This window comes from Scyliorhinus canicula, chromosome 17, assembly GCF_902713615.1.
Source record: "Scyliorhinus canicula chromosome 17, sScyCan1.1, whole genome shotgun sequence".
Classification (NCBI taxonomy): Eukaryota; Metazoa; Chordata; class Chondrichthyes; order Carcharhiniformes; family Scyliorhinidae; genus Scyliorhinus; species Scyliorhinus canicula.
The window spans coordinates 18,257,304-18,279,091 of record NC_052162.1 but is presented as its reverse complement, the minus strand read 5'-3'; the positions used below and the strand labels follow the sequence as shown (position 1 = coordinate 18,279,091).

At 50.2% G+C, this 21,788-nt stretch overlaps 1 protein-coding gene across 9 annotated transcripts in view; it reads left to right on the top strand.

Annotated features, from left to right (window-relative positions):
* The window catches only part of LOC119951399 (septin-6), an 86,414-nt gene that overhangs the window by 49,249 nt on the left and 15,377 nt on the right, over window positions 1–21,788 (top strand). For 8 of the 9 annotated variants that reach the window (XM_038774551.1, XM_038774553.1, XM_038774549.1 and 5 more), the window contains exons 3-6: window positions 832–1,027; window positions 5,846–6,032; window positions 13,059–13,220; window positions 20,776–20,872. In XM_038774551.1, the coding sequence (XP_038630479.1) occupies window positions 832–1,027; window positions 5,846–6,032; window positions 13,059–13,220; window positions 20,776–20,872 (642 nt within the window). The remainder of the gene's footprint in view (window positions 1–831; window positions 1,028–5,845; window positions 6,033–13,058; window positions 13,221–20,775; window positions 20,873–21,788) is intronic. The other variant, XM_038774557.1, reaches the window with a different exon arrangement.

Below are 21,788 nucleotides of genomic sequence, written 5' to 3'. Positions count from 1 at the left end.
TCCGCTTTATATTTGTCATTCTGTTGCCTAGCGCTGTGTGTGCTGCTTACGCAATTTCTGTGGTGTTTATGTTGGCAGCTTGTGGCAGCATTTAACCCACGCTCACACCCTTTCCAACCCAAGTGGACAATGCTGTGCTCTGTTCTGACTGGAGTTAGTAATTCTTTGCCAGTTACTGGTGGGGATTGATCTCGTCTAAGGAAAATTGGCATAAACCGTAATCTGTTCAGCATACTTCTCCTAGTTCGAGAAAGTTGCAACTAATAGACTCTAGAGCACCCAATAATTTTTATTCCGATTAAAGGGCAATTTTAGCGTGGCCAATCCACCCAGATTGCACAGTTTTGGGTTAGAATTACATAGAATTTTGCACATCTTTGGATTAGACTTTACACTGCAAAAGGAGGCCATTCGGCCCATCAAGTCTGCACTGGTCCTTGGAAAGAGCATCCTATTTAAGGCCACACCTTCACCCTATCCCCGCAACCCAGTGACCCCACCTAACCATTTTGGACACTAAGGGGCAATTTATCATGGCCAGTCCGCCTAACCACACCTTTGGACTATGGGATGAAACCGGAGCACCCGGAGGAAACCCACGCAGACACAGGGAGAATGTGCAGACTCCACACAGACTGTGACCCATGTCGGGAATGTGGAATGTGCTGCGTTGTGAGGGCGAGAGACTATACCTTTTTTGACACCATAGTTTTAGTGTGGTTGGGAGATAGTTTGAAGTGCTGGTGTCTCAGAATTCGTAGAAGGTCATTGATGGTATCTTGCTGTGGGCCACTTTGCTTATTTCACAATTTGAACCTGCCTTGATTTTAGGTGAAACTGGCCTTGGAAAGTCCACCTTAATGGACACCCTGTTCAACACCAGGTTCGAAGGTGATCCAGCAGCTCACAATCAGCCAGGAGTGCACATAAAGTCCAACAACTATGAACTACAGGAAAGTAATGTCCGCCTGAAGCTGTCCATCGTAAACAGTGTGGGATTTGGGGACCAGATTAACAAGGAGGAAAGGTCAGAAACAACTTTCACACACTATTGTCATTTCTGTGCCTCGATTTGCTGAACTGAAATCTCTTTGCACTCATTAAGTGTTAGTTTGGCTCGAGCCCCACTGTAAGATCCCAACATTACTTAGGCTGATAGCAATTACAGTACGGTGAGAGTGCTGAATTTGGCAGAGATGTGTGCTACTTGTTGAATGCATGTTTACCTTGGTGCCTAGACCAGTGGGTATAAAAAAAAATTACTCGTGCATTGGAGGGCTCGTGGGTGATATCCAGATTTACAGATAAGAGAATCAGAGGCGTAGTAAATAATTCAAGCAACTGAAGGACGTTGATAAAATGGAAAATGGTGAAATGGGAAAGAGAGTTGGTGCATGGAATTCCATGCATTCAAACAAAGATGCCCGGGCAGCAAGATTCTCCACCGTCGCCAATATGCACCAGGCCCAGAGGGTAATTGATGGCACACATGTCAACTTGCATACACTGGGGAATCAGGGAGTGCCCTTCATTAACAGAAAGGGGTTCCACTCCCTGAATGTTTAACTCTGGTGAGACCACCACCTCCAGATCATGCACGTGTGTGCACGCTTCCCAGAGAGTGTGCATGACCGCTACATCCTGAGATACTCAGATCCCCGGCGTCTTCGAGGACTACCCCAGGAAGAGAGGTTAGCTCTTGGGCGATGACCGATATCTGCTGAGGTCTTGGCAGATGACGCAGGTTCGGAGGCTGGAGATCGATGTGGAGACCCGATATAATGTGCATATGACTGCCCAAAATTCTGTTTCAATGCTTGGACCACTCTGGCAGTGTGCTGCAGTAGCACCCCAGAGGGTCTGCTGTGCCCTCCATAACCTAGCACAACGTGCTGGAGGAGGAGAGACATGCAGCCTCGCCAGGGGAGGGGCTGGAGGACAAACCCGGGGAGGACTCGGGAGCAGCCGGAGGATGGAGAACAGGAGGCAGCTTCTCATAAGACAGGGCTTTGTTCGTCAGCTCACCACCTCTCCTTTGCCTCCCACCCCCACACCTCTACCCTGTTCCATCCCCACCCCAGGGCGATGGGCCTGTGTCAGCACTGTGAGCGGGTCAATGATCAAGGCAGGAGAATGATAACAAGCTGTGAGGTGAACTCTGCTGCTCCTTAGTCTATGCCATCGTCTGAATCCCGTCTTCCCGCTGACAGCATGCTCACACCCACCACCTGCATATGGTCTGCATCGGAGTCTCCTAATCTAGGACCACTGTGCCGGGGGAGCAGGGGGCAACAGTGGGTGGGGGTGCAGGCCAGCTTGCTGTGAGGAATAACATGACATGACTGAGGTTTTGCCTGTATCAGGTGTGAGCTGGTTAAATTGGAAACATTCAAAACCCTCATTGTCCCTAGGTGCAGATGGTGCCCCCCCCCCCTCCCCCCCAAACCACCACCACCACCCAGATCCAGCAGACCTCACTGCTGACTACCTTTGATGTTCCTACCTGCACCTGATGTGCATTAGCATCTGTGTGATGCTCACCAGATTGTGCCCCAGGAGCCTCTGCACTACTGTCGCCCACTGAGGTGTGTGTCTCTGTGTTGGTGGAGGGTGGGGGTGATAGCTGTGATGCCTCGATGGTGGCCTCCTCTGAGCTCTCATCCGAGGTGGTCTCTTGGCCAATGGGGGTGAGCGCCCAGCCCCATCGGATGGAGATCCTGCGCGAGAGTGGACATGTTGTCAGAGAGAAAGCAGGACCATTTCGTTTGACATGAACAATACACTTGAGACAGGTCCTTTGGGTGGAGGGGCAATGGATCCTCACCTCTGAGGCATAAGCGAACCTCTCTGTCGGTGACTGCTCTCTCCTCGGCCAACCCCGCGATTTCCAGGGCCCGCTTCTAATAGAGGACGAGGAGTCTGATGTCCGGAACCCTGCCACACATCTGGGCCGTTTTCCACCTGTTGTGGGCCAACGTCTCCTGCGGGGACAAAGGGAGGCATCGTGCGCTGCACGGTTTGAGGCATCGGGGTATCTATGGCAGGTTGTATGTGGGCACTGCAATTGGTTGGGGGGGGGTGATGGGAAGGTTGGGTGGAGGAAGGGGAAAGAAGGGGGCAGGGTGGTGGCAGGTGGGGCCGATGCCAGGGAACGTTGCCAACTTATCCGTGCGGTTTGGTAGAGGTTGTTGGTCATCTTCCTGAACTGGACTGAGACTTCCTGGTCACGCTGACTGAGCTGGCGGCCGCTGCCACTGCCTCGCAGATGCATTGACAGCCCTGTGGCATATCCTCCGACCCCGCCTTGGGTTAACATGGAGGCCCGCCGCACCTCCATAGCGTCCTGCAGCCTGATTAGGTCAGCATTTCTCAAGTGTGGCGGAGGTCTATATGCTGGCATGTCTGTGTGCTGACTGGTGTGTGTTCAGAGGGAGTGGATATGAGCAGCTCCCCCTTGTTAGTGAAGAGCTGTTGTGCATGGTCCAGGTGAATCAGCTGGTGGGTCAGCCATTTCAAGCTCGTGGGGGATCGTTTCTGGCACTAAGTGCTGTTAAATACGGGCTGCAGCCTCGCCGGCTCAGCCATCAAGAAGCACACTGGGAGTCGCGTTGATACGGCACTTGGAACTGTTAAATCACACCCACTATGAACTGGTCATCTTTACCGATGGGGCAGAAAATGGAGTTGTTGTGGAAGTGGATGGTGCGGTTTTAATTTACAAAATTGTTGAGCCCAGTTATGCAATTTGACAGGCTTGTCAAATTAAATTGAATGCCGGCGTGTAATTAAATTATGCAGTACTTTACCATATCGAAATGTCACGAGGTGCAGCATGTAACAAATTGTTTTTCAAGTGCATTGGGATTTTTTTTTTGTAGGTTGTAATTAGTGGAAAAGTTATGCCAGGAGATTTAGGAGACTTGGGAGTAATGGCAACCTCATCACCGTATGTCTGGGCAATGTTGTGAAGTAATCAAAGCTGACGACTTGTTAGAATACTTGTAGCCAGGGCAGCATGGTGGTTAGCATAAATGCTTCACAGCTCCAGGGTCCCAGGTTCGATTCCCGGCTGGGTCACTGTCTGTGCGGAGTCTGCACATCCTCCCCGTGTGCGCGTGGGTTTCCTCCGGGTGCTCCGGTTTCCTCCCACAGTCCAAAGATGTACGGGGTTAGTTGGATTGGCCATGCTAAATTGCCCGTAGTGTCCTAAAAAGTAAGGTTAAGGGGTGGGGGGTTATTGGGTTACGGGTATAGGGTGGATACGTGGGTTTGAGTAGGGTGATCATGGCTCGGCACAACATCGAGGGCCGAAGGGCCTGTTCTGTGCTGTACTGTTCTATGTTCTATAGAGCATAATGGGGCGATCAACACCTTGGTCCTATCATTGTATTGTTCAGATTTATTTTAAAATATATATTAAGAAAGGTTTTACATTGTAACACCTTCACAACCATATTCGTACAACAATTACAATATATCCACCGCCTCCCCCCAAAACAAAACCCAAAAAGAAAAAAAAATCCCCTAAATCACCCGCCGACCCCCTAACATCTGATGGTGACCAGACCAGCTTTGCTGAAGTAAGAAATGAACGGCTGCCACCTTGGGTAGAACCCATCTCTCTCCCCCCCCCCCCCCCCCCCCTTTCGAGATATAATTTGACTTTTTATGAATTTGAGAACTCCATCAGGTCACTAATCACGGCGCGGAACTGGGCGGGACTAAAGACTTCCATCCAAACAGAACTCGTCTTGGGCTATCAGTGAGGCAAAGGCAAGAGGAAACCGTACCCCCGTTTGCAGCTCGGGTAAATCTGACACCCCAAAGATAGTCGCCAAAAGGGCAAGGCTCGAACTCAACTCCAAGAATCCCTGACATGGTGCTGAAGAAGGAGACCTAAAAGCTCACTAACGTACAACAAGACCAGAACATGTGCCCATGATGCGGCAGACCCCCAGAACATCGCTCGCACCTATCATCTATTTCCGAGCACTCATCTCTGCCCTGGTCAGATGTGCTCAATGAACCACCTTAAACTGAATCAGGCTGAGCCTAACACACAAGGAGGTGGAGTTAACTCTGTGTAGAGCCTTGCTCCCCCTTACACTTCCTCTTGACTTCATCCAGCAGTGAAGGGGAAAGTTCAGCGAAGTATTTAAGATATGAAATAGAACAGACAGGGAAAACCCAGGTGATTACTTCAGAGTACTCGGACGAAGCTGGACCAGAATGTGAATTAACATGGTGGTAAATTTTGAAAAGATCATCAGGGCGCACTGCGGAGTAATGAATGTTAAATTTGCCAAAGACACTAATGAAGGTAACAACATTGTGGCAGTTCGAGGTACACCGTGGTTAGAGATGAGTAAGCTTCACTTGATAAAAACAACGTCTCCTAATCATGAGGATTCATGTTCTCGGGGACATGAGAAAGTCCAGATTGACCACTTTTTCTTTGTTCCAAATGGTCTCAATTCCTCACTGGTAGTTTAGGTAGTATTGGCAGCTTGGAGTATGGAAAATGTGGGGCTGCCCTCATTCAGTAGTGTCGGGGCCTTGTCATTCAGCAGCCTCAAGTGGGAATGGAGTGCAGGTTACTTGTGCCAGTCCCACTCTCTCATTGACTAAAGCATGGCAGTGGGATGAAGTTTAACCCTCTTGCAGTCCCCACTTGCTCTCTGGTAGACTACTGTTTGCTGTCATTCTGCCTGGCCCAGCTGTTTCTGTGAGTCAGCCTGTAGGAATGAAATGATCCTCATTATTGTTCTGTCCAAAAATAGAAGTTGCTTTGTAATTTCCTGCTGTTTGGAAGCAAAATTAAAAATTGTGACCTCTTGTTCTGCAGCTACAAGTCTATCGTTGAGTTTATCGATGCTCAGTTTGAAGCCTACTTGCAGGAAGAGCTGAAGATAAAACGCACGCTGCACAACTACCATGACAGTCGGATCCACGTCTGCTTGTACTTCATCGCCCCCACCGGCCATTCTTTAAAGTCCCTCGATTTGGTGACCATGAAGAAATTGGACAGCAAGGTGGGGTGTAGCACGGCAGGAGCAGCCATGGTTTTGTTTGCAGTGTAAAGTACCACAACCCTATAAGAATATTGTCACAGCATGGTTCCAGCACAGGAGTCCCTTCAGCCCATCTTGTCTGTGCTAGCTTTCTGGAGGAGCAATTCACCTTGTGCCTTCTCCCCAAAGCCCTACACACTTTTCCCTTTCAGGCAATAATCCAATTTCCTCTTGACTGCCTCGATTGCACCTGCCTTCACCATACTCTCCGGCAGCACATTCCAGATTCCTAACCATGAGTGGTTTCTCCTCATGTCACCATTGCATCTTTTGCCAGTTCCTATAAATCTGTGTCCTCTGGTTCTCAATACCTTCCACCAATGGGAATGTTTTCTCCCTATCCTACCCAGACCCCCCCCCAGATTTCCTCTCAACCTCTTCTCCAGGGAAATCAATCCCAAGTTCCCCAATTTATCTACATGAATGGAGTTCACCAGCCTTGAAACCATTCCTGTGAATCTTTTCTCCACCCACTCTAATGCCTTCACACCCTCCCGAAAATGCAGTGCCCAGAAACTCCAGCTGAGGCTGAACCAGTCTGTTATCTAAGTTTAACTTGCTTATGTACGCTGTGCCCCATTGATAAAGCTTAGGACACGATGCTTTATTAAATACTCTCTCAAACACTGCTGCTATCTTCAAGATTTATGCACATAGACACCCAATTCCTCCTTTCGAACAATACCGTTGATGTTATTATTGTGTCTCAATGTTCTTTCTACTAAAACAAACCACTTCATACTCTGCAGTAAGTTTCATATTCTGTTTGTCCAATCATTTCACCTTCCTGTCCCTGTTCTTTTGAAGTTCTATGCTATCCTCCTCACAGTTCACCATATTCCATGTTTTATGTCATCAGCAAAGTTTCAAATTTGTGCCCAACATCTAAGTTACTAGTATATACATCAGAAAGAGCAGTGGTCCTAACACCAATCCTTGGGCAACTCCACGGTAAACCTTCCTTCAGTCTGAAAAATAACTATTCACTCCTACTCATTGTTTCTCGTCACCTCGACAATTTTGTATCCATATTGCTACTGTCCCTTTTAATTCCATGAGCTTTAACTTTGCGAAGAAGCCTGTCGTGTGGCACTTTATCAAAAGCCTTTTCAAATTCCATGTATTGATACATTTTCTTTGTCATCTTAAACTTTACTGGAGAACCAGCCCTCTCTCCTTAACTATTTCCCATAATTTCAATTCCTAATATCTGTTGTTGCCATTAACAGCCATGTAGACAGCAGGTGACACAAGATAGCGATGTTGGACCCAATGGGCCCTTGGCTCTACCAGAAGACCAAAATGTCAGCGAGCGAAGTCTAGACTTGGCTTAGTGACAGCACTTTGTCTCTCAGTCAGTAGTTTATAGATTCAGTCACTACCCTAGGGCTTGAGCACATAATTGAGGTTGACACGGTATAGGAGTGATTCAATGTCAGAATTGACTTTTTGGATGTTTTAAGTGAAGGTGCTGTCTGCCTGTAAAAGATATAACACGGCACTTTTTGGAAGAAGAGCAGGTGGTGGTCTCCCCGGTGTCCTGGCCACTATTCATCCCTCATCTAATACCACCAAAACAGATTTGTAGGACCGTGCTGTATACAAGTTAGCCAGACTTTTTCCTTAGTTTGCAACTTGTCCTCCAATAGGTACCCTGCCCTAAGAGGGTGATCATGAACTTCATTGAATTGGACCATGACCATGCTTGGCAATGTACTGCAGCGGTGTGTCATTGCCTTCTGGAATGTGGCTGATCAGGAAACTCTCTGGCTCTGCCTACCACTGGACATATTGGAAGGATTTACAGATAATTCACCTGTTTGGCCAGGTTATCAACACACCTTCCGTGGCCTTCCATGTCCTGAAGTGGGACTTGAATTGGAGCTTCTAGCCCGGGGGTGGGGACACTACTACTGGATTTATTACTCCTTATTTATAACTGTGGCTACATTTCAAAAGTACTTCAATGGCTGTAAAGCCCCTTGGGACATTCTGAGATTGTAAAAAGTGCTATATAAATGCAGGTTCTTTCAAACCAGTCCTCTTCTATGAGCTATGGGACCCAGGTGGGGCCTTTACTCTTGTGTGCAGAAAGATGGGATCACTGACTTACTCCTGTGACCGTGGTGAGTGGCGCTTCTTAAGTGGTGTTGGCAGAGGTCTTGAGGAAAGTTTATTTGGGAAGTTTATTTGGGAAGTTTATTTGGGGAGCGGTATCTATCAAGAAAGCGGCTCCGAGGAGAGAAAATAAATAAATTAATATTTGGGTGGGGCAGAAAGTTGCTGTGTCTCGTGGTTGATTAGTCCTGTTGTTTTGTCAGATGCTAATACCTTCCTGTTTGTTCCTCTGTTCAATGTGCTGATCCCCATAATTTGCATTTCTCAAGAACATCCAAACAATAACAATTTGGTTTATGTCCTGATTTCTCACTTCTTTGCCCTTGGGGTTTTTTAGTTTTCAGAAGACTAAGTCATAGAGTTCCGTTGTTGTGTAAAAGACTGGCCTTAAGCCTATTAATCAGTATGTTTAGAATGTAGAAAATGAAAACCAACTAAAACTTGTGTGCAATGTCCATTGGAATGAGGTTAAAAGTTTAAAGCTGCTGCTGTGAGGGTCAGGGAAGCCTATTTTCTTCCTCTTTCCAAAGCTAAATACTTATGTTTTTTGCAGCGATGGATATTGGTGCAGGGGAATGGAATACTATGGGTGACTCCATTCTCCCAGCAAGTAATCCCACCACTGGGAATGTAGTTTGGACAGCTTAGGGGTACGCTTTTGGAGCCATATGACCTGTGCTCCTTGCAAGCATAGGATTGCACAATCACTCCAACTGTCCCAATTATTATTTTCACACCCACGTGTCGGTGTTAAGCACTCCCCAGTCAGGTGCTATCTAACACCCAATTTTAGTAAGAAGTCTTACAACACCAGGTTAAAGTCCAACAGGTTTGTTTCAAACACTAGCTTTTGGAGCACTGCTCCTTTCTCAGGTGAATCACCTGAGGAAGGAGCAATGCTCCGAAGTGTTCTAAGACTTCGTACTGTGCTCACCCCAGTCCAACGCCGGCATCTCCACATCATGGCTACCCAATTTTAGAACAGTCCTCGCTACTGCAATGTGAAGGGTTCTGTTTCCAACACTTGTTATCTTTTCCTGACTTCCCTGAGTGAAATCACTGCCTGGTCTGGTGCTGGGTTGAAGACTCTGCTGTGCCAGGTAATGTCAATAGTATGTTAATTATATTGTTACGGTGCACATTGTTCAAATAAGTACTCCACACACATGAGGGATAGCTGAGGCTAGAGTTCCATTGTTGTGTAAAAGACTGGCCTTAAGCCTATTAATCAGTATGTTTAGAATGTAGAAAATGAAAACCAGCTAAAACTTGTGTGCAATGTCCATTGGAATGAGGTTAAAAGTTTAAAGCTGTGAGGGTCAGGGAAGCCTATTTTCTTCCTCTTTCCAAAGCTAAATGCTTGTGTGGGAGGAGATCTGAGAGACAAAAAAAGTCAGTAAACTCTCTCAGTAAAGAAAAGCTCTGTGTCTTGGTTTTCCGACCAGCTTGGATCGTATTGACAGACAACAACAGTCTGACTGCCCGTTAAACAATTATTACGCTCCTGACTCTATTCTACAAAGAATTAAACCTGGGATTTTTTGATGGTCAATTTACCTTCATACGTACAGGCAGTACCTTACCTGACACGCTATGGGGAATTGTTATCAACTAGGTAATGGACAAATGAAGTGGGTGACCTCGCCAGACTCTACATTCCAGGAGCAGGCAAAGATTGTCATTAACCTTGATGCGGGAGTAGGCTGTCCCACCTCACTTTCTCAGCCACAGAGACCTGGGGGCCAGACTGGAAGGAGTTATGGGAGAAAAGACATTTCTTCGTTTAGAGGGCACATAATCCTAAATACAAGCCCTCTTTGGAGCCTTTTAATTGTCATTAGAACATAGAACATTACAGCGCAGTACAGGCCCTTCGGCCCTCGATGTTGCGCCGACCTGTGAAACCCTTCTAAAGCCCATCTACACTATTCCCTTATTGTCCATCTACCTATCCAATGACCATTTGAATGACCTTAGTTTTGGCGAGTCCACTACTGTTGCAGGCAGGGCATTCCACGCCCTTACTACTCTCTGAGTAAAGAACCTACCTCTGACATCTGTCCTATATCTATCGCCCCTCAATTTAAAGCTATGTCCCCTCATGCTAGACATCACCATCCGAGGAAAAAGGGCTCTCACTGTCCACCCTATGTATGCCTCAATTAAGTCACCTCTTAACCTTCTTCTCTCTAACGAAAACAGCCTCTAGACCCTCAGCCTTCCCTCATAAGATCTTCCCTCCATACCAGGCAACATCCTGGTAAATCTCCTCTGCACCTTTTCCAATGCTTCCACATCCTTCCTATAATGCCACGACCAGAATTGCATGCAATACTCCAAATGCGGCCGCACCAGAGTTTTGTACAACTGCAACATGACCTCATGGCTCCGAAACTCAATCCCTCTACCAATACAAGCTAAAAGATAGGATAGATGAGGGCAGGTTGTTTCCACTGGCGGGTAGAAGCAGAACTAGGGAGCATAGCCTCAAAATAAGGGGAAGTAGATTTAGGACTGAGTTTAGGAGGAACTTCTTCACCCAAAGGGTTGTGAATCTATGGAATTCCTTGCCCAGTGAAGCAGTTGAGGCTCCTTCATTAAATGTTTTTAAGGTAAAGATAGATAGTTTTTTGAAGAATAAAGGGATTAAGGGTTATGGTGTTCGGGCCGGAACGTGGAGCTGAGTCCACAAAAAATCAGCCATGGTCTCATTGAATGGTGGAGCAGGCTCGAGGGGCCAGATGGCCTACTCCTGCTCCTAGTTCTTATGTTCTTATGTTCTAACACACCGTACACCTTCTTAACAACCCTCTCAACCTGGGTGGCAACTTTCAGGGATCTATGTACATGGACACAGAGATCTCTCTGCTCATCCACACTACCAAGAATCTTACCATTAGCCCAGTACTCGATCTTCCTGTTATTCCTACCAAAATGAATCACCTCACACTTTTCTGCATTAAACTCCATTTGCCACCTCTCGTCCCAGCTCTGCAGCTTATCTATGTCCCTCTGTAACTTGTAACATCCTTCCACACTGTCCACAACTCCACCGACTTTAGTGTCATCTGCAAATTTACTCACCCATCCTTCTACGCCCTCCTCAGGTCATTTGTAAAAATGACAAACAACAGTGGCCCCAAAACAGATCCTTGTGATGCACCACTAGTAACTGGACTCTAGTCTGAACATTTCCCATCAATCACCACCCTTTGTCTTCTTCCAGCTAGCCAATTTCTGATCCAAACTGCTAAATCACCCTGAATCCCATGCCTCCGTATTTTCTGCAATAGCCTACCGTGGGGAACCTTATCAAATGCTTTACTGAAATCCATATACACCCCATCAACTGCTTTTCCCTCATCCACCTGTTTGGTCACCTTCTCAAAGAACTCAATAAGGTTTGTGAGGCACGACCTACCCTTCACAAAACCATGTTGACTATCTCTAATCAAATTATTCCTTTCCAGATGATTATACATCCTATCTCTTATTGTTGTGATCAGGACGGTTTTACCTTTTGTTGAAATTGCAGGAATGACTGCTGTATTTGGAATGCAAGCTTCTATCAAACATCTTACAGCGTCACCCCAGGACTAATTGTTCTGCTCACTTTATTCAATCCACTTACCAGTAATCAATAACTGTTGGGTTGTCAGTGTTCAACCTCTGTAGTTACAAGGACGAACTCTTAAGACTGTCATTCCCAGACGAGTGTGGCATGCATAGAATAGTGGGCTAAACAGCTGGCTTGTGATGCAGAACAATGCCAGCAGCGCGGGTTCAATTCCCGTTACCAGCCTCCCCGAACAGGTGCCGATCGACTAGGGGCTTTTCACAGTAACTTCATTGAAGCCTACTTGTGACAAAAAGCAATTATTATTTACAATACAGAAATGGACCATTTGGCCCAACTGACCGATGCTCTACTCGAACCTTCCCCCAACCTCCTCTTCCCTTCTCCCAATCTCCTCTTCCCCAAAGCCATCTCCGTCTATTCCTTTCTTTCACGTATATTAATCCAGCTTTTCCTGACTGCATCTAGTCTATTCACCTGAACCATTCCATCAGTGGAGAGCTCCACATTGTCTCCACTCTCAGTAGAGGGGTTTCTCTTTAATTCTCTATTGGATTTGCGATATTGGAGTTCTTCTATTTATAACCCTGAGTTTTGGACTGTATCACAGGCACATTATCTCTGCATGTATCCTGTTGAACCCTTCATACTTCTAAAGGCCTCAGTTAGGCCACTCCTCAACGTCTGCTTGCTGGATCAGTGAGCTCCAGTCTGCTTATTCTTTCACAATGGATATAACCTCGTTCTCTCACAACTCTGGGCTTTGCCTGCAGATAATAGCGTCCCTACTCTCTCAGCAGATATTTACCTTCCTGCTTCTCCCATAACTCGGCCAAGCAATTCTTCTTTCCTTGTTGGAGTTGAAACATACTGTTTCAAGTGTTCCCTGACTTTGCACTGTTGTTCTTGCCTATCTTTCTGAAATGAATCCACTCTCCCCCAACCACCCCGCTTGATACTACTGCTCTGTGGCCCGAAATGCAAATTAATTCTACATAAACTCTTTCATTACCGCACTTGCCGAATAACCATTGGCGTAAATTCTGTATTGGCACAACCCCCAGGAGGCTCTGTTATTCCAGTGCGGAGATGAGAGCCTGTTCTGACTGCTGCTCCACCCACCTTTTGCCCTGAAAATAACTAAGAATGTTTGTCTACCAAACCGCAGCAACTTGTACCTCCAGCTCACCATTTCGCCCACAACACTTCATGCCCTTGCATATGTCGGACTCAAAACTGTCGTCACCACGCATAAACCATGTAAACCCCGTCCTTTCTATTTTATCCATCAGGTCAATATCATCCCAATCATTGCCAAAGCAGATTCCATCTCCAAGAATGAGCTCCAGAAATTCAAGATCAAGATAATGAGTGAATTAGTGAGCAATGGAGTGCAGATATACCAGTTCCCAACAGATGATGAAACCGTGGCAGAGATCAATGGAACAATGAACGTGAGTTTACTGAAATTTACTTTTCCCTCCAACCTAAGCTGGTACCAGAAATTATGGTCTGCCAAATTAATGTATTGTGCTCTGACTGTAAGTTACCTACGGGACACTGTCTGGTTCAAAAGAAGAATGAGGCAGAACAGAAAGGTAGCAATGAAGTGGAGATTTGGCAAGGGCATATAAACTGGCAGGTACCCAAACTAGTGTCCTGTATACTGTTTGGCAAATCATTTCCAGGGTTAGGCAGACTAACTGGAAGAAAGTGATTTTGCAGCTAACAGTATACAGGTATACCTTGTATAAGAAACTTATTTTTGTCTCAGGCTGGAATTAAGCACATTTCCAATGGTGTATCATAAATGATGAAAGTTGATTCATGTTATGGTTAAATTTGTTCAAACTTGGTATGTGGGGAATTGTAATGAGGCTAGATGTATTGCACTTCTCTACTAGCTGGGGAACATCAGAGTCTCCTATACAGCATCGTGCTGGAATTGTAAGTGAGCAAAGCCAAGAACTGGCAGCTTCCACTGTACACAGGGTGCTGTCAGCTACCCTCTCCGGATCGCAATGAGCCGGGCGCTATCAGCTTCCCTCTCCGGATCGCAGTGAGCCGGGTGCTGTCAGCTACCCTCTCCGAAACGCAGTGAGCCGGGCGCTGTCAGCTTCCCTCTCCGGATCACAGTGAGCCGGGTGCTGTCAGCTACCCTCTCCGGATCACACTGAGCCGGGTGCTGTCAGCTACCCTCTCCGGATCGCAGTGAGCCGGGTGCTGTCAGCTACCCTCTCCGGATCGCAGTGAGCCGGGCGCTGTCAGCTTCCCTCTCCGGATCGCACTGAGCCGGGTGCTGTCAGCTTCCCTCTCCGGATCGCACTGAGCCGGGTGCTGTCAGCTTCCCTCCCCGGATCGCACTGAGCCGGGTGCTGTCAGCTTCCCTCTCCGGATCGCAGTGAGCCGTGCGCTGTCAGCTACCCTCTCCGGATCGCAGTGAGCCGGAGGCTGTCCGCTTTCCCTCTCCGGATCACAGTGAGCCGGGCGCTGTCAGCTACCCTCTCCGGATTACACTGAGCCGGGCGCTGTCAGCTTCCCTCTCCGGATCACACTGAGCCGGGCTCTGTTAGCTTCCCTCTCCGGATCACACTGAGCCGGGTGCTGTCAGCTTCCCTCTCCGGATCGCAGTGATCCGGGTGCGTCAGCTACCCTCTCCGGATCACACTGAGCACGGGGTGCTGCAGCTTCCCTCTCCGGATCTCACTGAGCGGGTGCTGTCAGCTTCCCTCTCCGGATCGCAGTCAGCCGGGCGCTGTCAGCTTCCCTCTCCGGATCGCAATGAGCCGGGTGCTGTCAGCTTACCCTCTCCGGATCACACTGAGCCGGGCGCTGTCAGGCTTCCCTCTCCGGATCGCAATGAGCCGGGCGCTGTCAGCTACCCTCTCCGGATCGCAGTGAGCCGGGTGCTGTCAGCTTCCCTCTCCGGATCGCAGTGAGCCGGGTGCTGTCAGCTACCCTCTCCGGATCACACTGAGCCGGGTGCTGTCAGCTTCCCTCTCCGGATCGCAGTGAGCCGGGTGCTGTCAGCTTCCCTCTCCGGATCACACTGAAGCCGGGTGCTGTCAGCTACCCTCTCCGGATCACACTGAGCCGGGTGCTGTCAGCTTCCCTCCCCGGATCGCAGTGAGCCGGGCGCTGTCAGCTTCCCTCTCCGGATCACACTGAGCCGGGCGCTGTCAGCTTCCCTCTCCGGATCACACTGAGCCGGGCGCTGTCAGCTTCCCTCTCCGGATCACACTGAGCCGGGTGCTGTCAGCTTCCCTCTCCGGATCGCAGTGAGCCGGGTGCTGTCAGCTTCCCTCTCCGGATCACACTGAGCCGGGTGCTGTCAGCTTCCCTCTCCGGATCGCAGTGAGCCGGGTGCTGTCAGCTTCCCTCTCCGGATCACACTGAGCCGGGTGCTGTCAGCTTCCCTCTCCGGATCGCAGTGAGCCGGGCGCTGTCAGCTACCCTCTCCGGATCACACTGAGCCGGGTGCTGTCGGCTTCCCTCTCCGGATCGCACTGAGCCGGGTGCTGTCAGCTTCCCTCTCCGGATCACACTGAGCCGGGTGCTGTCAGCTACCCTCTCCGGATCGCAGTGAGCCGGGCGCTGTCGGCTTCCCTCTCCGGATCGCAGTGAGCCGGGCGCTGTCGGCTTCCCTCTCCGGATCGCAATGAGCCGGGCGCTGTCGGCATCCCTCTCCGGATCGCAATGAGCCGGGCGCTGTCGGCTTCCCTCTCCGGATCGCAGTGAGCCGGGCGCTGTCAGCTTCCCTCTCCGGATCACACTGAGCCGGGCGCTGTCAGCTACCCTCTCCGGATCACACTGAGCCGGGCGCTGTCAGCTTCCCTCTCCGGATCTCACTGAGCCGGGTGCTGTCAGCTTCCCTCTCCGGATCACAGTGAGCCGGGTGCTGTCAGCTACCCTCTCCGGATCACAGTGAGCCGGGTGCTGTCAGCTACCCTCTCCGGATCACACTGAGCCGGGCGCTGTCAGCTACCCTCTCCGGATCACAGTGAGCCGGGTGCTGTCAGCTTCCCTCTCCGGATCACACTGAGCCGGGCGCTGTCAGCTACCCTCTCCGGATCACACTGAGCCGGGCGCTGTCAGCTACCCTCTCCGGATCGCACTGAGCCGGGCGCTGTCAGCTTCCCTCTCCGGATCACACTGAGCCGGGCGCTGTCAGCTACCCTCTCCGGATCGCAGTGAGCCGGGCGCTGTCAGCTTCCCTCTCCGGATCGCAATGAGCCGGGTGCTGTCAGCTTCCCTCTCCGGATTGCAGTGAGCCGGGCGCTGTCAGCTTCCCTCTCCGGATCGCACTCAGCCGGGCGCTGTCAGCTTCCCTCTCCGGATCTCACTGAGCCGGGTGCTGTCAGCTACCCTCTCCGGATCACACTGAGCCGGGTGCTGTCAGCTTCCCTCTCCGGATCGCAGTGAGCCTGGTGCTGTCAGCTACCCTCTCCGGATCACACTGAGCCGGGTGCTGTCCGCTTTCCTCTCCGGATCACACTGAGCCGGGCGCTGTCAGCTACCCTCTCCGGATCACACTGAGCCGGGCGCTGTCAGCTACCCTCTCCGGATCACACTGAGCCGGGTGCTGTCAGCTACCCTCTCCGGATCACACTGAGCCGGGCGCTGTCAGCTACCCTCTCCGGATCACACTGAGCCGGGCGCTGTCAGCTACCCTCTCCGGATCGCAGTGAGCCGGGTGCTGTCAGCTACCCTCTCCGGATCGCAGTGAGCCGGGCGCTGTCAGCTACCCTCTCCGGATCACAGTGAGCCGGGTGCTGTCAGCTACCCTCTCCGGATCACAGTGAGCCGGGTGCTGTCAGCTACCCTCTCCGGATCACACTGAGCCGGGTGCTGTCAGCTTCCCTCCCCGGATCACACTGAGCCGGGTGCTGTCAGCTTCCCTCTCCGGATCACACTGAGCCGGGCGCTGTCGGCTTCCCTCTCCGGATCGCAGTGAGCCGGGTGCTGTCAGCTACCCTCTCCGGATCGCAATGAGCCGGGCGCTGTCGGCTTCCCTCTCCGGATCGCAATGAGCCGGGCGCTGTCGGCTTCCCTCTCCGGATCGCAGTGAGCCGGGCGCTGTCAGCTACCCTCTCCGGATCGCAGTGAGCCGGGTGCTGTCAGCTTCCCTCTCCGGATCTCAGTGAGCCGGGTGCTGTCAGCTACCCTCTCCGGATCGCAGTGAGCCGGGTGCTGTCAGCTTCCCTCTCCGGATCTCACTGAGCCGGGTGCTGTCAGCTACCCTCTCCGGATCGCAGTCAGCCGGGCGCTGTTCGCTTCCCTCTCCGGATCACACTGAGCCGGGCGCTGTCAGCTTCCCTCTCCGGATCTCACTGAGCCGGGTGCTGTCAGCTACCCTCTCCGGATCACAGTGAGCCGCGTGCTGTCAGCTACCCTCTCCGGATCACACTGAGCCGGGCGCTGTCAGCTACCCTCTCTGGATCGCAGTGAGCCGGGCGCTGTCAGCTACCCTCTCCGGATCACAGTGAGCCGCGTGCTGTCAGCTACCCTCTCCGGATCGCAATGAGCCGGGCGCTGTCAGCTACCCTCTCCGGATCGCACTGAGCCGGGTGCTGTCAGCTACTCTCTCCGGATCGCACTGAGCCGGGTGCTGTCAGCTACCCTCTCCGGATCACACTGAGCCGGGCGCTGTCAGCTTCCCTCTCCGGATCACACTGAGCCGGGTGCTGTCAGCTTCCCTCTCCGAATCACAGTGAGCCGGGCGCTGTCAGCTTCCCTCTCCGGATCACACTGAGCCGGGCGCTGTCAGCTACCCTCTCCGGATCGCAGTGAGCCGGGCGCTGTCAGCTTCCCTCTCCGGATCGCAATGAGCCGGGCGCTGTCGGCTTCCCTCTCCGGATCACACTGAGCCGGGCGCTGTCAGCTTCCCTCTCAGGATCACAGTGAGCCGGGTGCTGTCAGCTACCCTCTCCGGATCACACTGAGCCGGGCGCTGTCAGCTTCCCTCTCCGGATCACACTGAGCCGGGTGCTGTCAGCTTCCCTCTCCGGATCACACTGAGCCGGGCGCTGTCAGCTTCCCTCTCCGGATCACACTGAGCCGGGCGCTGTCAGCTACCCTCTCCGGATCACAGTGAGCCGGGCGCTGTCAGCTTCCCTCTCCGGATCACACTGAGCCGGGTGCTGTCAGCTTCCCTCTCCGGATCGCAGTGAGCCGGGCGCTGTCAGCTTCCCTCTCCGGATCGCAGTGAGCCGGGTGCTGTCAGCTTCCCTCTCCGGATCGCAGTGAGCCGGGCGCTGTCCGCTTTCCTCTCCGGATCACACTGAGCCGGGCGCTGTCAGCTTCCCTCTCCGGATCACACTGAGCCGGGCGCTGTCAGCTACCCTCTCCGGATCGCAGTGAGCCGGGCGCTGTCAGCTACCCTCTCTGGATCGCAGTGAGCCGGGTGCTGTCCGCTTTTTTCTCCGGATCACACTGAGCCGGGCGCTGTCAGCTACCCTCTCCGGATCACACTGAGCCGGGTGCTGTCAGCTACCCTCTCCGGATCACACTGAGCCGGGCGCTGTCAGCTACTCTCTCCGGATCACACTGAGCCGGGCGCTGTCAGCTACCCTCTCCGGATCGCAGTGAGCCGGGCGCTGTCATCTACCCTTTCTGGATCGCAGTGAGCCGGGCGTTGTCAACAACCCTCCATGGCGCGCAATGAACTGGCCGCTGTCCGCTTTTCTCTCCGCATCGCTGTGAGCTGGGTGCGGGCCATTGTTTCCGTGGCAATGTTGACGAGGCAGTGTTTAGGTTGTATGCTTGTCCCGGAGTTTTGCAATTTGTGCTGTAAAGTTAATCTACCTTCTCTCTGTGTTGCATGATGGTGCTGTTTACATCCCCTGGTCATATGTCAGTCCTGCCACAGGTCAATCTCCCAGTGTGTTACTGAGGGGGCGTGGCACCTTGTAACTCAAGATATTCCAATTGCTGTGCATCTTGATACTCCTTTTTCTCTATCTCCTCTCTCGGGCTGCTCCTTTCCCCCCCGCTCTCTCTCTCATGCCCCTCCCCCCCCCCCCTCCCCTCCTGCTCCTCCTCTCTCCTCCCATCAGAATTTCTGGTGTTTCGTTCAGCGTCCCAACAATTTTCATACCTGTTTTCTCAATTTTAGATATTTGTCTGCAGCAATGCATTCTTTTTTCTTTTTGTTTTTTTAAATTTAGTGTACCCAATTATTCCTTTTTTCCAATTTAGTGTGGCCAATCCTCCTACCCTGCACATCTTTTTGGGATTGTTGTGGGCGAGACCCAGGCAGACACGGGGAGAATGTGCAGACTCCACACGGACAATGACATGGGGCTGGGATTGAACCCGGGTCCTCAGCCCTGTGAGGCAGCTGTGATAGCCACTGTGCCGCCCCTTGCAGCAAAGTATTCTTGATGCATGTTGTGATTATTCAGAGGGGAAATTCAGCTTGCAAAAAAATCTAATAAAGAAGTGTAAATCTGCAATCATTTTATTGTCCTCTTATTGTGCCTGCTGTAGTTAAATCATGTTTAGAAGCATTTCTTGTGAAAGCTCAATGCCTCGCCTCCAGCCCCAAGCTATCGCTGCAAAGGCAGTTAAATATGCCCTCAAGTGGCGACGGTGATGTGTGAGCCTGATGTTGGAGCTGAATCTCTCTCCAGCTGTGTGTGGGAGGATATATCCTTTCTGACACTACATCAGTACTGTGCGACTAACATGCTGCACAAACCTGGAAGCTGTGACTGCAGGATGAGGGCCACTCTCTCGCTTCGGTAACTATTTCATTTTAGTTGGTGTAAATTAACTGCACTGTAATTGCAAGGGTTTAGGTTTTTAACATGTTCTTCCCAGAACGTTGCAGTGTCTCCGATTGACACTTGACAGCATAGTTCCTATTTTGTGTTTGTTACATTCTGATAGATCCCGCATGCTTAACGATCAGGAACCTTTGAAGCAGGTTAGACAAGTTGAAAAGTCTGTTTGTTTTAATAAAGCACATTTTTTCCATGTGATGGGAGCGTATTTGTGAGCGAGACCAGTATTTGTTGCTCATTCCCAATTGCCCCTGAGATGATGGGCTGTGCAGGATGCCCAATTTTATAAATAGAGAGGGTGTGCGGTTTATTATTATTGTTGTGGGACTCTGATGTGGCGGTCGTGGGTCTGGAGTTATACTGAACCCTTATAAATAACTGGTTAACCCTTTGTTGGAGTATCATGTCTGATTCCGGGCAAGACAATATAGGAATGTTGTTGTTGACCTCCTAAAGAGATTTACCAAAGTGCTATCAGGGATATAGGTCAGCGATACAGCTTTGACGAAGAGTCATCGGACTTGAAACTCTTTCCTCTCCCTACAGATGCTGCCCTCACAGAGGCCTTCTCTAGTGGTTTAGTTAGATCTTTTCTGGAGAGGGTTAGTTAGATCCCTCCATCCATGCTGCAGAATCAAAAGTGGAACCTCGTGACTTTGAACAAATTCAGTGGGATCAGATCCAATCACCATCTGTTACGAGGCTGAACACAGCCTTTTGGGCTCGTTCATTGGCCACCAATTGCTGAAATTTTCCAGCATTTTCTCTCTCGTTTCAGATTCCAGCATCCGCAGTAATTTGCTTTCATTCTGATCTTCAGTTATGTGGGGAGCTTACAGCAGCTGGGGTTCCCATTGAAGCTCATACCTCCATTAAATTTCCCAATGATGAGGGCTTTTGATAGAGTAGATCGGGAGAGAGTCAGTCGCCGGGTGAGGTGGGAAAATTCTTTACCCTGCAGTACATGATCCGGAAGGGACTGCCAAAAAGTTGCAGTTGGAGCAGATTCAAAAATAACTTCCAAAAGGAATTGAATGTATAATAAAAGGGGAAATCCTGCCAGGCTAGTGGCGAAAGAACGGGAGAAGTGGGTCTCATCGGAAAGCTCTTTCAGGCATGACCGACTGGCTGTATTATTTAAAATTAAAGCCAATAGGATTTGTGTTGTGAATTATTTTAATCAGTGCAATTAATACAGCCACTTGTATCGATTTATGCATTTCAGGCCCACTTGCCATTTGCTGTTGTTGGCAGCACAGAGGAAATAAAGATTGGGAACAAGATGATGAAGGCACGCCAGTACCCCTGGGGCACAGTGCAGGGTAAGCTGCTTTTGTAACATGTGGCAAAGTGATGGCAGGGGTCTTCGGCAACTACTAACAGTGATGTTGCTTTAAAAATGTCTTCTCCAATTTAAGGGGCAATTTAGCGTGGCCAATCCACCTACCCTTCACATCTTTGGGTTGTGGGGGTGAGACCCACGCAGACACGGGGAGAATGTGCAAACTCCACACGGACAGTGACCCAGGATCGCGATCGAGCCCGGGTCCTCGGCGCCGTGAGGCAGCAGTGCTAACCACTGCGCCGCTGTGTAGCCTCTTGCTCAAAATTGATCGATTACTTCATTTCTTTTTGCTTCCGACCAGTAATAGATGTTGAAGGCTTTTCCTTAATGTCCAGCTCTTTGCAGTGCAATCAAATCGGCATCGAGAGACAAAACCCTTTTGAGCCCATTTGCTCCTTTTAATTTATTTCTGTGCTTCCTACGTATTTATGATAATGGTCCAATGAGATGCTGTTTTACAATGTGTGTTATGCCAGCCTGGGCTAGTGCGCGGTCAATTCCAACCCCATGTGCCCAGAGTTGCAACACCAGTAAATTAACCCATAAATCGTATGAAAATTCCCAAAGTCTCCAGCTCTCGGCGGCCAAATAATTACAGTCACCAGGTTTGTAAGTTGGAACACAATTGCTGTTTATTTATACTAAGAACTATCATGAAATATGCAGTAAATGCAACTGGATAACGACAAGTTAATACCTACTACCCCCTTAACTGTCCCACCCTCTACCTATACACACCAGAAAGGGGTAATAATGATGAGCATGAAGGTCAAAAGATGAATCTTTGTTTCAAAAGGGTGGTGCTTTAACACTCTTTCCTCACAGTGCGCTTACTGATCAAAGTCTCAGGTTTACAGCTGGTAATAGTCTTCGTAGCAGAGTCGTTCACACAG